This window comes from Calliopsis andreniformis, chromosome 12, assembly GCF_051401765.1.
Source record: "Calliopsis andreniformis isolate RMS-2024a chromosome 12, iyCalAndr_principal, whole genome shotgun sequence".
Taxonomy (NCBI): Eukaryota; Metazoa; Arthropoda; class Insecta; order Hymenoptera; family Andrenidae; genus Calliopsis; species Calliopsis andreniformis.
In genome coordinates this window covers 7,864,121-7,876,776 of record NC_135073.1, presented here as the reverse complement: position 1 = coordinate 7,876,776, position 12,656 = coordinate 7,864,121, and the positions used below count along the sequence as shown (strand labels likewise).

Sequence of the window (12,656 nt, the reverse complement as noted above, 5' to 3'; positions counted from 1 at the left end):
AAAGTGCTCAAGGCCTCTAAGAATGCATAGTTTTTTTTTTTAAGTAGTATAGAAACCCTCGATCCAAGACACAAAGTTGAGTTCTTAAGATGACATAATTAAAATGATGATTATGCAATGTGGCATGTAAGTATTACTATTTAACTGAAGATCAAAGTTTCTATTAATTATCAAATAAATTTTTTATACCAAAAGTTTGCATTGAAACACTCATTTTGTATATCGCCAATATAAAAAGTTTAAAACGATGATAAAACTAACAATAAGTAGAAGAGCTAATAGCTAATTTAGGTCATTCCGAAACGTCAATACAATTACTAAGAAGTTTTTTCTCTCTTCTATATTCGTCTATATCTTTGAACGTCTTCTTTCCAGTTTCGCATGCTTAAACATTTAATATCAACAATTACGTTCACGTTAAGTTTGAAGTACGACTCCATTATCGAGATGCAATCCCATGCAGGGACCACTAAAAATCATTGCATCTCCCAAATCAGCCTCTCTAATTACTCTTGCCAGGTGCAATGCACACACGTGACACGCAATACCCTTTAGCGGATGCCCCCGTTCGCGGGATCGTGGGCGTGCAAACACGTGATCGCGTGGTCGCTCGTTCGCGGTATCGTTCCTAAGAATTTTAATCCACGATCGTCATTACGGTCAAGCCCGTAAGTGTCAATTATCATGGAGGTAGGCACGTCGCGACCGAACACGCGCAGGGTGTAAGCACAGGTAGCGTGTCGTGCGCGATACGAAAGTGCGAACGCACCTTTGGAGCCTTGAAACAGCACTTCCAACCGCGACTACGAGCAAACCGTAGTCTATGAAAGGTGAACCTTGGTCTCGTTCATAATACCAATCCAACTGCAGAAGCGACGATGCACTTTTACCCGTGTCTCTAAGTAAACGTCTTACACTGGCACGCGGTGCATTGTTGACACCCTACGTGCATCAGCGTGATCCTTTTGCGGGCCCCACTCTTTGAGCCGACCGACCAGACTTGGGTTTTACTTTCGTTCGAGGATCGGTCTCAGTTCAGGTTTGCCACTTCGTGTTCTTGCGCATACCCGCCGCGACTCTTGCGAAATTGAACGAGGCAAATGAATTCTACTGTGCGTCGATGATAGCACTGAATCGCACGTCGTACGCGTGATGGTTTTTGGAAATATCTGCGTGCCACGAAGCACCATGATTGGTGCCTTTGCCTTCCTGTCGCGGTGAGTGTTTCCGTTCTTCGTAAGCTGTGCCTCTTTTTCAGTGGAGGGTGATTTTCGCGGTATTTTGTGATTGATTGCTTTTTTTTTCACGGAGGAATGATAAATGGTTAATGATTTGTCGGATTTTATTTACCTACATTTAAGAGAGAAATGAAGGGAATGATTATTATACTATTGGTATGATGAAAGTATGTGGATGGGAAATTTAAAGGGGTGACTATTGTTGTCTGGGTTAAATGCTGTTGGAATAGGTTTTTGTTTAGGCGATCATTCATATGTTTTGCAACTACTGATGAAAATAAAAATGAAGGCTTCATTCCTTTTTAATTGAAAGGATTCGTTATTTTCGAATAAACTGTCAAGCATAAATTAATAAATATAGGAAATTTGATAATAATGTGTATTAACATATACGTATAAGTAAGCAGATAACGAAATTGTGTGCAATGATTGATTGGATTTTTTCTTGCAATTAGAAAGCATTCTATACATATGTATATTTCGATTATTTTTACTCGATTTTCACATAGTTTTCACAAGTTTAGGGTTCTTTATGACACGTATGAACTTCTCTCGACAAGATCGAGTGTTCCTTACTTCCATTTAATAATATATCTAATATTTCTGTTTTAGATGATAATGAATTATTGTAAATAGTTTCACTGTGTGAAGCATTGTGAATGTACGCGTGAAAAAATACATATTTTATATAAAACGTATTATAAAGTAAATTGATTTTACTGTATAATATAACTGTCATTTAATCATTAATCTTTCATTATCTAATAAATTAATACTTTTCTTCGTTGAGTATTCCTAACACTGTATCCTTAAATGTTCGTCGAAGATTTACATTAAATAGATATATATTCTTCTGAGAATTGTATTTCTATTTAAGTCCTATCTCAGTTTCTTATTTTGAAAATTAGTAATCGAATTTTCAAATAAGCATGCATCAAATTCAAAATAGTATTATCATTTGTATCACTAATGTAACTAATTCAGTTAAAGCATTGCAAATAATTATATCTTTATTACAAATTTTAATTTATCGCCTTTATTCAATATAGAAATTTGATTTTTTTATGTAAATCAGAAATCTAAGATATTTCATTAAATTAATTATACAATATCCTTCATGAAAATTAATTTAAGAACTTTAATTTTGAGATAAGAGAATAAAGGTGATTCGCGATGGTTTCCTACCTTCAACTCCATGAAATAAAGCTTTAAATTGTAAAATGTAAGCACTTTTCTAGTTTCTGTACCAAGAGAATCTATTTTGTGAAATACCTTTAGTAAAAGTGAACCTCGTTACCAAGTAATGGTCCTCGTCAATTCATACGGGCGCTAATCATGGGAGCAAAGACGATTACGTAAGAAAATCACAAAAGAACGAGGAAGAAGTTTAAATGTCAAACAGCGAGTCCTTTTCAATCTCCTTTTTAAGGTCGCCTAAGTTCGTTACATGTCACCGCAGTATGAATTGAAAAGAAACCAAATTGAGACGTTTACCTTTGGGAGATAAGGAAGAGTTGTCAAAACTGTATTACTAATGGTCATTATATTTTCTATTTGGTATTGATTTGTATATAAATTGGTATTACAAATTCTAGCTTGATGTTTAAGACATCTATTATTATAATTTTTACTGTTTGCCAAAATTAATTAATATATTATAAGCTTCTTCACAATATTGAGTGAAAGATATGCTTTTGCTACCAGTTACCTAACTTGCACCTAATTTAAAAGTAATATGCAAATATTATAATAAGGAAGAGAGTCATTTGCTAACACATACTTTGTTATTACTAATTGGGAAAAAATGTTTAATATTTGATGGTCTAGCAAAAATTAATGTTGCACCAGTAGTATGAGCGATCGCAGAATAAAAATTCAGAAGAAACCTATTTATTTCTACCTAATATTCTATCTATACACTAATAGAAATTAATTGTCACTACAATTTCTAAAATTCCACAAATATGTTAATTTGTATAACACGTTAAAATTTCAAGTAGGTAATGCAATTTTCATTACCTTAATATCAGTAGTAACCTATACAAACGCGACCTTTAAACATGGAAAGAAAGAAAAGAAGCAAATTAGCCAAGTACGATTTAGACGAAGAGTATGCATTAGGCAACTCTCTCCCCTCTGAAGGTGAAATCGATGAATGAATTTAACGCGATAAACAGTATAAGGAACAATGGCTCGGCTGGAATGAGGTGAAATGCCATCTCGTAGACAAGGTCTCAGGAGAATTCATGGCGATTCCCGTGATAAATGTTGAAACAAGTCACGCGACACGTTCAGCATCGGTAGGCCCATTTTTCCCTCGCTAACAAGCAAGCTAATTTATCAAGGAATCGTGCGATTTTTTTCCTAGCTGTGCTTCTTAGCTGCATGAAAAGACAGGCTAGGTTTCATCCTGGGTTTCATTTGCAATGCGGATGTAGGAACGACGAGAACCTCTGGCCCAAACGCGCCCAACCCTACAATTGTGTTGTTAATGGTTGATCCTATCTCATCATTGTCAAGTTAGGTAATAAGACAAGCATTGAATTTACATGACGATTATTAGGTAACGTCAAGGTACACTACCGTATGATACCAGTCACAGACGATTTCTCACGAGTTCACTAAGGGGAAGGGCGTAACACAACTATGGGGATTTCAACGTCTTGTAGGTTCTCACGATGTTAATGCTCAAGGGTTTCACGCTGTCAAGTTTCAACTTGTGTTGTCAATAGTTGGATATTTTTAATCTCCGAAAGACCTCAGAGTTTGATGCAGTATCAAGTTACCTGCTACCAGACATGGACATGTGTGACAGTTTCACGTAAGATGTTCCATTTTAATAAGTTCGAAAGAACAGTGAAGCTATTAATTATTAGTACTGCCCGAGAGTGTTTCAGACAGTTCAGATACTTATTAAAAAATAAATGAGAAATGCAAATATGAGATCATTAGAGTTTATTGCGATTCAGTTTCAACACCTTCCTTCCGTTCTCACGATATTGACGCCACGAAGTTTTCTACAGGCACATTATTTTCAACTTTATTACAGATAATTGACGAATCCCCAGTTCTCACGGGATTATTCGTTGTGGAACTAGGATTGCACGAGACCCCTCTTATTTGCTATTGCGCAAGAACCTTTCTGTTCCCCATAGAATTATCGCTTAAAGGTCTATCACTGTTACGAGTAGTGTGCGATTGCATGCTTCAACATTTCATGAGATGACACACGTATCGGTGTCGACCTGTGAGTTCACATTAAACAATAGTGTACTTCATTTCTAAGTGAATTCATTCTAAATTTCTATTTCTGTTTCTCGTATGTATTATAGGATCAGATCAAATTGTTATTACCATCAGCATTATAACCCAGATAGCATAAATACGTCATAAAACTGAAACAGACACGTCCAGTAGTTTAGTCGAGTGGCGAGTAATTTGGTAACATACTGTGTATAGACACTAAAAATTAACGTCAAATCGACTGAATTATCTGTTCCAGTCTTTATGGATGTTTTAAAGACGTCTCTATCAAACATTTAGACATTAACTCATCTTCCGATACCCTAAAAAGGAGTTTTGAACATTTTATGTGACAAAACAGGACACTTTAAAAATGTGATCCAGATAACACATAAATATCTTATGGACGTCTCCAAGACATCTATTCCTTGAAACTCCTAAGTACACTTGAAATTTAAGTTTTTAAGACGTCTTAAAGACGTACTTACTTATAAAATAGGTATTTTAACGACACATTCCTAACGCCTTTGAACTGCTCAGGCTACGTCTGTTTCAAACATAAAACATGTAGACCAAAAAAAATCGCAAGACGAACATCTTTGAGTTGCTCTGCTCTGTAAGAAAATAGTCCCTTCTCAAATTTCATATCCCGAAATACTAACGCACAGTTTCAGCCCTGTGTACGAAGAAGTTTATATTTCCTATCCTTAGATTCCGATTCGCAGATTCCTCGTCTGGCTCGTACTCGTTGAGAGTACGACCTTGCCGTCAAACATGTTACGGGATCTGAGTAGGCGTACCAACGTGTCAATGGAGAAATACCATCAGGCAGAGCGGGCGATCCTGAACTCACACACACATTTGAATCACGGATCACCATCATGGTACCTCGGCGCCTCTCACGAGATGACAGAGCACGCACAAAACCTCTCAAGAAGAGCTCTACGAATCGAAACCATGGCTATAATGCTGGTGGAAGCTCTGAACATGTCCTCGAAAGAGGCATCCTCGGTGCTACCATCTGTGGCCGCCATTAACTGCCCTGACTCGTCTACCCTTTTGCAACTAATGGTCAGCTGCAAGGGGATTGACTCTCGCTACAGGACATACAGTGGAAAATGCAACAATGCCTTGCACCCGACTTGGGGCGCAGCTCTAGAAGCTTATGTCAGATTACTGCCACCTGAATACGCGGATGGAGTCTCTTTACCACGCACTGATTTACCCAGCGCCAGAGACGTGTCCTCCAGAGTGCATTCAGGCGGGCTGGATTTGAAACATCCCTATCTGATGGCGCTCACCGCACTGTTTGGTCAATTCCTTGTCCATGACCTCGCGCACACGCCTAAGATGGAGCTGCCTGATGGTGCCAAACTGAAATGCTGTGACGTGGATTACGAGCATTTTCATCCTGAGTGCTTCCCCATACGCGCCGATAATGCTGTCGGATGCATGGAGTACTCGAGATCGGCACCACATCCGGGAAACTCGTTACAGGTAATGCGAGAGCACAGTGGTGTACGTTTAGCGATCACGAACGCTATTGAGAGAGGTAGAGTCTTAGAAATTTAGAAATCTAATCCATGGTGTTAGAGCCAGGTACTGTTGGGGATAACATGGGATTATGAACTCTAGGAATAAGAAGGTTTGGAATCATCCTTAATTTAAAACATAGGCATTATTTCGCTGATTACATAGGTAAATATAAAAAGTACTTAATTCAGATGTTTATAATCATTGAGTAAAATTATCTACTTCGTTTACACAGAAGCAAATCATGGAAAATGCACAAGTTGTTTTATAAAAAAGTCGAATTATGTAAAAGTTTGTAGACACCTTTACCACCTTTAGGTTTCCTAGAATTAATTCAGTGAGAATCACAATCACTAAACGAACACCACTGTATACAGTCTACAATTTCCTTAAAACCAGATTCTTCCTAAGAAAAACAAGTCTCACAAGCCCCGATATACATGAATATTTACAACAGCTATTAGAAGTTGTGATGTTCTATGCTCATGCAAAGACTCTCAAAGAAATAATCGTGTGTTGTCAACCCATAATTAACTATTCAAGAATACTAATTTTAGCCTCCCTTACCACCCTCAAATTTTTCCGCACACCATTCTTCTACAATCTATACAAAAAGAATCTTTCTTAGGGATGCAAACTTGGTCCCCGACAGCAGATTAACCAAGCATCGTCGTACTTGGACCTCTCTCCCGTTTATGGGAGTTCTGAAGATGTAGCAAAAGCGCTACGATCTGGCAAGGGCGGTTTGCTTAATACGCAGAGGAAGAACTTGCCCATGCCTTCGCCGAAGTACGAAAGTTGCAGGGGCGCGAGCAAAGCTTTCCCGTGTTTTCTTAGCGGGGACTCGAGGGTGAACGAGAACCCCGGGCTCACTCTAATGCATGTGCTTTTTCTACGGGAGCATAACCGAGTCGCGAGCGAGCTGGGACAACTGAATCCTCACTGGGACGACGAGAAACTGTACCAGGAAGCAAGAAGGATCGTTATCGCGGAAATGGAGCATATAACTTATAACGAGTTTCTGCCTGTTGTTCTCGGCGAAACAACTCTGGACAAGTACGTCTGCTCTCTTTTCACGTCGTAATTAATTTAACGGATTAACAGGTTGCGTTCGTTCTACAAATAGAATTCAAACTTTAAGCTTTTTGTTGTACTATATTTCTCACAGTTTGGTTGAGTAAATTTGAATGTATGAGTATTATTTGTATTACTTTTGACGAGGTAAATTTTTTAAATTTTTTTCACCGAATGATTGCGAGGGATTTGTGATAAATTAATTCAAAGGATAGTTTGAAATGCGTTAGATATTAATATTTTTTAGAAAATGTGTACTTTTGCGGATGTACAAAATATTTCAATGATTTTGAATTGAGAAAATATTTTTCTATACTAAGTTAGATAAATGAATTTACTTATCATCATTCCCAAGTTAAATTTCTTTTGTTATCTTTAGTGTTTTAGAACAAAACACAATTATATGACAGATTGTGTTATAATTGCAACTTTTCCTTTAAATGGAAGCGAGTTTTCCTTTATCTAAATTAGTTCTTTCTAACGCATATAAAAAACATATTAAAGAAGATAGATATCTTAAAAATTGACTGTTTCGTAATTTTTATGTATTTTTTTATTATTCAATTCAGTTTTATTTTAGATAATTCTTTGCATTTAAACTACATGTTTATATTTCTCTAACTTTCTCTAACTCGTTCTGTTCAGTTCATAGAAACTAGAAACGTAGAAATTGGGGTTCGACTTATCAGTAAGATAATTCCAGAGGAGAAAATCGATAGGAACTGTCACCGTTCTTATCGCATTTGCTCAATTCAATATTCTGTCGATTGAGAATGGATAGTCACCCTGCATAAAACACATTTATTTTTTATCAAAAAATGGATCATACCTACTTCATAAATTAATAGTATTAAAAATTGTATCCTAATACCTGTGCAGAATGATAAAAAGGAACAATTTATGTAAAATAATCATGTATATAGGTACTAATCCAGTGACCCAACTAGATTATGTTATAATACTAATACCACACCAATTGAGATTTAAAAACAGTAATTAAAATTAGATATGACACACCCATACATTTTAAGATTTCATCTCAAATTGCATTAAAAGAACTTAAAAACAAATAGCACAATCTACTAAAGAAATGATCGCTTGTGGTGTATTTTAGGATGGAAGCATAAAATGTATGAAAAATAGCAACAATTTATGGCACAACCTAATAATAAAATTGTCATTATTTATGAAGGTACCAATTACGCTTAATGTATCGTGGCTACTTCCGGGGCTATGACACACGAACAGACGCGACGCTTTCGAACTCGGTTGCGTCCGCGGGTCTCTTCTTCATCGCGGCGCTGACCCCGAAAACCCTCGACCTAGTTGACTCGCGATCAGCATTAAAATCCGGAGAAAGGTCCTTACTATCAGCCTTCTACGCTCCCCAAGAGTTTTACGAGGCTGGCGCTATCGATCGACTGATCATCGGTGCTACAGGTCAGTTGAAATTATTTGTAAACGTGTTCTCGGTTTTAAAGGGGAACATAATGGTAGACGTGCTTCATGCGTATATGCGTTTCGTAAGACTTGATGTTATTAAAAGGCACGTGACAGCTGATAGCCGTCTGCAGAAATGGATGTGCATTTCGTAAGATCAATCATGATTTTATTAAATATTAATTATGGGTTGTAAATTCCCGAGGACTTCACTCCAAGACTAGATAAAATCTCGAGAAGGTAGAGAGGTGTTTCTTGAATGGTTATTTAGAAGCTACTTTACACGGGGATGATCGAGCTACTGTTAAAGATCTCTTATCTCTGTCACTCGATCGCGCTTGCAGTAATAGAAGAATTCTTGCGTAATTCATTACGAGGGCTTCTCTTCACTTAAGACATTTGGGTCAATGGATAGAATTATTTTTGATTTGTGAAAGCATTTTTAAATAATAATTATGCATTTTGATCTTGAAGCAATAGGAGTACGATCTCCATTAGTCTTTTTGTAAATATCGCCTCAAGTTGAGATTTAAGTAATATTAATTCCGAGAAAAGTTCAGAGGAAACTTAGTCTACTTGATTATGACAACTAGGATGTAAAGAAAAAAGGAAAATTGACTACTTGATTTTATTTTTGCACTGTATTAGAGCGTTCGACGACAGATGTGAGAAATTTTAATAGGTGATTCTGCATGCTAAGATAAAACGAAAATAGATAAAATTCAGTGTCAGACTTCATGTCCAAGTTATTAATTATTAAGAAAATGTCTAAAATACGTGTGAAATGTGTCTGACTCGGGACCTATTTTACTGACTGCGCTGTGTCTGACCTGGCTAATGTACACCGACAGTAGAATAAGTCCAAATCAGATACATTCCCCGCGAATTTTAGACATTTTTGCAACGATTAATAATTCTAAACTGAGCTCCCATACGCAGTTTTCTTATTCTTGATTTTCATCTTATTTTGATACGTAGAATCAATCCTCAAAACATCATAACAATATTATTACATGCATATAGAAAGTGACAACAAAATTTTTATAATAATACTACAGCAATCCCTAACAAGGATTCATTCGTATAATAATCCTACAGTAAGATTTATAATACTAATGCCAAACTCTGGATGCGGAGCTTATTTAGAATAACGAGTAGAGTTTCAATTAAATTTTGTTTGAATGTTACCACGATCTACTGATATGCTGTCCCATGAGAACTTGGTTTTAATGACGATCTAGGATGCAAGATTTAATTTCCGCGACAGCGGGACATTCTAGGAAGCCTTTGCCGCCGGGATTGAATGAAATCCTGTTGGAACGATACTTCCACGATGGAAAAAGCAACGATGTCGCAGTAGATTACGCTGCACAAGTCATACAACAAGGAAGAGATCACGGTCTACCGCTTTATGTTAAGTGGCGATCGTTTTGCAATTTACCGGATGTTAACGATTTCGAGAGCCTCAGGGGATCAATGGCCAAAGACACCATAGAAAAACTACGAGCAGTTTATAAGTAAGATGATGATCGTACTGAATAACTTTTTTTGAAAGAAATTTTAGAGAAAGGATTAATCTATCGATTACTATTGATATCTGTAGGTATTTGGAGTGAATTTTATAGTTAAACTGCTGCGCTCAAAGTGTTCATACTACGAATTTTTTCATTATAGAAAAAATAATTGCTAAGAATATAAGCTTTTGGCGTACAAAATATATGCAGAAAATTGAAAAAAATAAGAAAAATTGCAGTTACCACGAAACTTCAGATTCTTGCTTAAAAGTTTGTCTTAAAATTATTACTGTAAATGTTACGAAACGTATTAATTACTTAAACAAGATGCATATCATAAAATAGAGTAAATACAAACAGTGGGATAGATAAGAACATAACTATAAGTTTGCATTTAATATATTTAAATATTTAAATACCATTTATGGTCACATAGAGTTATGTTTCTATTCACACTACTGTTTCTATTCACTCCATTTTACGGTAGGTATTTATAGAATATTCTTTGAAAAGCCTTTACAACTGAATGTTCTTTTCGTAGAAATTGTAGAAACCTTATCCTAGGAATCTGACTTATCTCTTCACAAAAGGTTACCTTGTTCTCAATCTCGCCTTTAATATCAAAACACCCTACATATCTCAAATGTAAATTTCAAAGAAATACTTCATATCAGAATTCATTATTTATATCTAATTCAATATGCAGAAATGTGCAGGACATAGACTTAGTAACAGGAGCACTTTCGGAAGCACCTGTATCCGATTCCGTCCTGGGGCCAACATTCCTTTGTTTATTAGGTCGGACCTTTCGGAATATTCGTTTTGGTAAGCTGGTTTCATTCAATTATAAATATATAACCATGTATTTTATCAATTATCCTAATAAATGATATGTCACGCAGGTGATAGATATTGGTATGAAAATACAAATAGCCCGGGATCATTCACACTAAATCAATTGGAAGAAATTAGAAAAGTTACAATGGCACAACTCTTGTGCTATAATGGCGACAGATTAAATTGGATACAACCTAGAGCGTTTCTTTTAAAGGATCGTTTTTTGTAAGTTTGTTGTTTTGATCAACGAATCACTAATAAATAATTTTTGAAAAATAAAATTAATGAAATAATATTTTTCACGGAAGAATAATCGAATTTTGAATTTTTCAGAAACAATGTGATAAATTGTACGATACACACAAGTGGTTCACCAAATCTTTTGTTTTGGAAAGAGACGAATATTTCGTAATTTTTACACACTATGTTTTTAATTGTACATAACAGGCATTATTTTTCAATTATTGACAAATGTTCATGCGCATCAACATTGTTCCTTACTTGCAAAAAATTTAGTCCTGTAATATTTTTAAGACCCATCACTGTAAAATGTGTATTCTTGTCTTCATGATTGACTATAACTGAACATGATATTCAACTAGCTTATAGATTGCTAGTGTTAAGTATTATATTCAAATTTATGAGGTACTCTCGTCTTACGATTAGAAACCTTTTAGCAAAATTTCTCAAATTTTTACTACACATTCAGAAATATTTTAATGTTAAGGTAAATCGATATATAATTGTCAATTTTTTCAAATACAGAAACTGTATGTATCTCTATTTTCCTATTAATATGTTTAACATTTTTTGTATAATTGTAATAAGTGTAATAAAAATAATTTTGTTACATTGCGAACGAGTTGGAAAATTTTTAATTTGCTACAAACACTTTTGTATTTTGTCCAAAGTAATTTTACAGCAAAAATTCGCTACGCACGATTTCGAAAAGTTATCTATATAGTTTTCTAAAAGTTATCTATATAGTTTTTTTCATTTTTTTTTTTTTTTTGATAAAGAAAATTTCTTTAAAGTAGCGAATTTTTCCAATTAGTATGAATTCTTTTATTTTTTACTTCTATTTTACCATAAAAATTAATTTTATGTTTCCTATTATTAAAGCACACGAAAAATGAAAAGCTGACGTTTTTATGTCTGCAATATGTACTTTTCAGAAACAACAAACAAAACTAAAAAAGGCGTTGAAAATACATTTACTATATACGTGTATTTTATAATGAAAATAACACAACATATTGTGCAACTGTACGTCAAAATATAAATAATGAGATAAAAAGGTACCTCTTAAGTAAAATAAAATTCAAAAATTATCGAATACTTTTTAAACATCTTTTGTATGTCATATCATATCTTCTATACTATTTTTAAATGTTATTTTGTTAAATAATACATATCAAAAGGATTAAAAAGAAATACTGAAATCATTCTAACATATTCAAACAAAAAATTAAACTTAATATGCTAACCTCTTTTTCCATCCGAAATGAACGCGCTTCTTTGGAACACTTACTTTTCCATAAGTAATCACCTCCAAGTATCAAATCCAATAAACAATAACGACACAGTTAACAAAACGTAGTATTCTACCATTCGGTTCTAGATCTTTCTTTCTATATTATCGTAAGAATAGCACAGCAACCTCATACTCTTGCATCATTTTATTTTTTCAAATTCCGGAAACTTCACGAATACTACTTTAATCTACACTCTAATCGTTGAACTACCGTTTTCCTATTAATTCCACACTATAATTATA

At 34.9% G+C, this 12,656-nt stretch overlaps 1 protein-coding gene across 1 annotated transcript; it reads left to right on the top strand.

Moving 5' to 3' along the window:
• Positions 1 to 49: 49 nt before the first annotated feature.
• On the top strand, positions 50 to 11,554 carry LOC143185818 (peroxidasin). Its single transcript, XM_076389083.1, has 8 exons — positions 50 to 1,217; positions 5,207 to 5,978; positions 6,643 to 7,070; positions 8,281 to 8,528; positions 9,796 to 10,045; positions 10,749 to 10,867; positions 10,945 to 11,104; positions 11,213 to 11,554. The coding sequence occupies exons 1-8, from the start codon at positions 1,153 to 1,155 to the stop codon at positions 11,289 to 11,291; spliced, it is 2,121 nt and encodes a 706-aa protein (XP_076245198.1). The 5' UTR covers positions 50 to 1,152; the 3' UTR covers positions 11,292 to 11,554.
• Positions 11,555 to 12,656: the final 1,102 nt, after the last annotated feature.

Bases quoted from the DNA above. Each gene is read 5' to 3' on its own strand.
- LOC143185818 (XM_076389083.1), top strand. From the start codon at position 1,153: ATGGTTTTTGGAAATATCTGCGTGCCACGAAGCACCATGATTGGTGCC. The intron at 7,071-8,280 runs GTACGTCTGCTC...TTATTTATGAAG, and splicing joins GGCGAAACAACTCTGGACAA to GTACCAATTACGCTTAATGT. The intron at 8,529-9,795 runs GTCAGTTGAAAT...TTTCCGCGACAG, and splicing joins ACTGATCATCGGTGCTACAG to CGGGACATTCTAGGAAGCCT.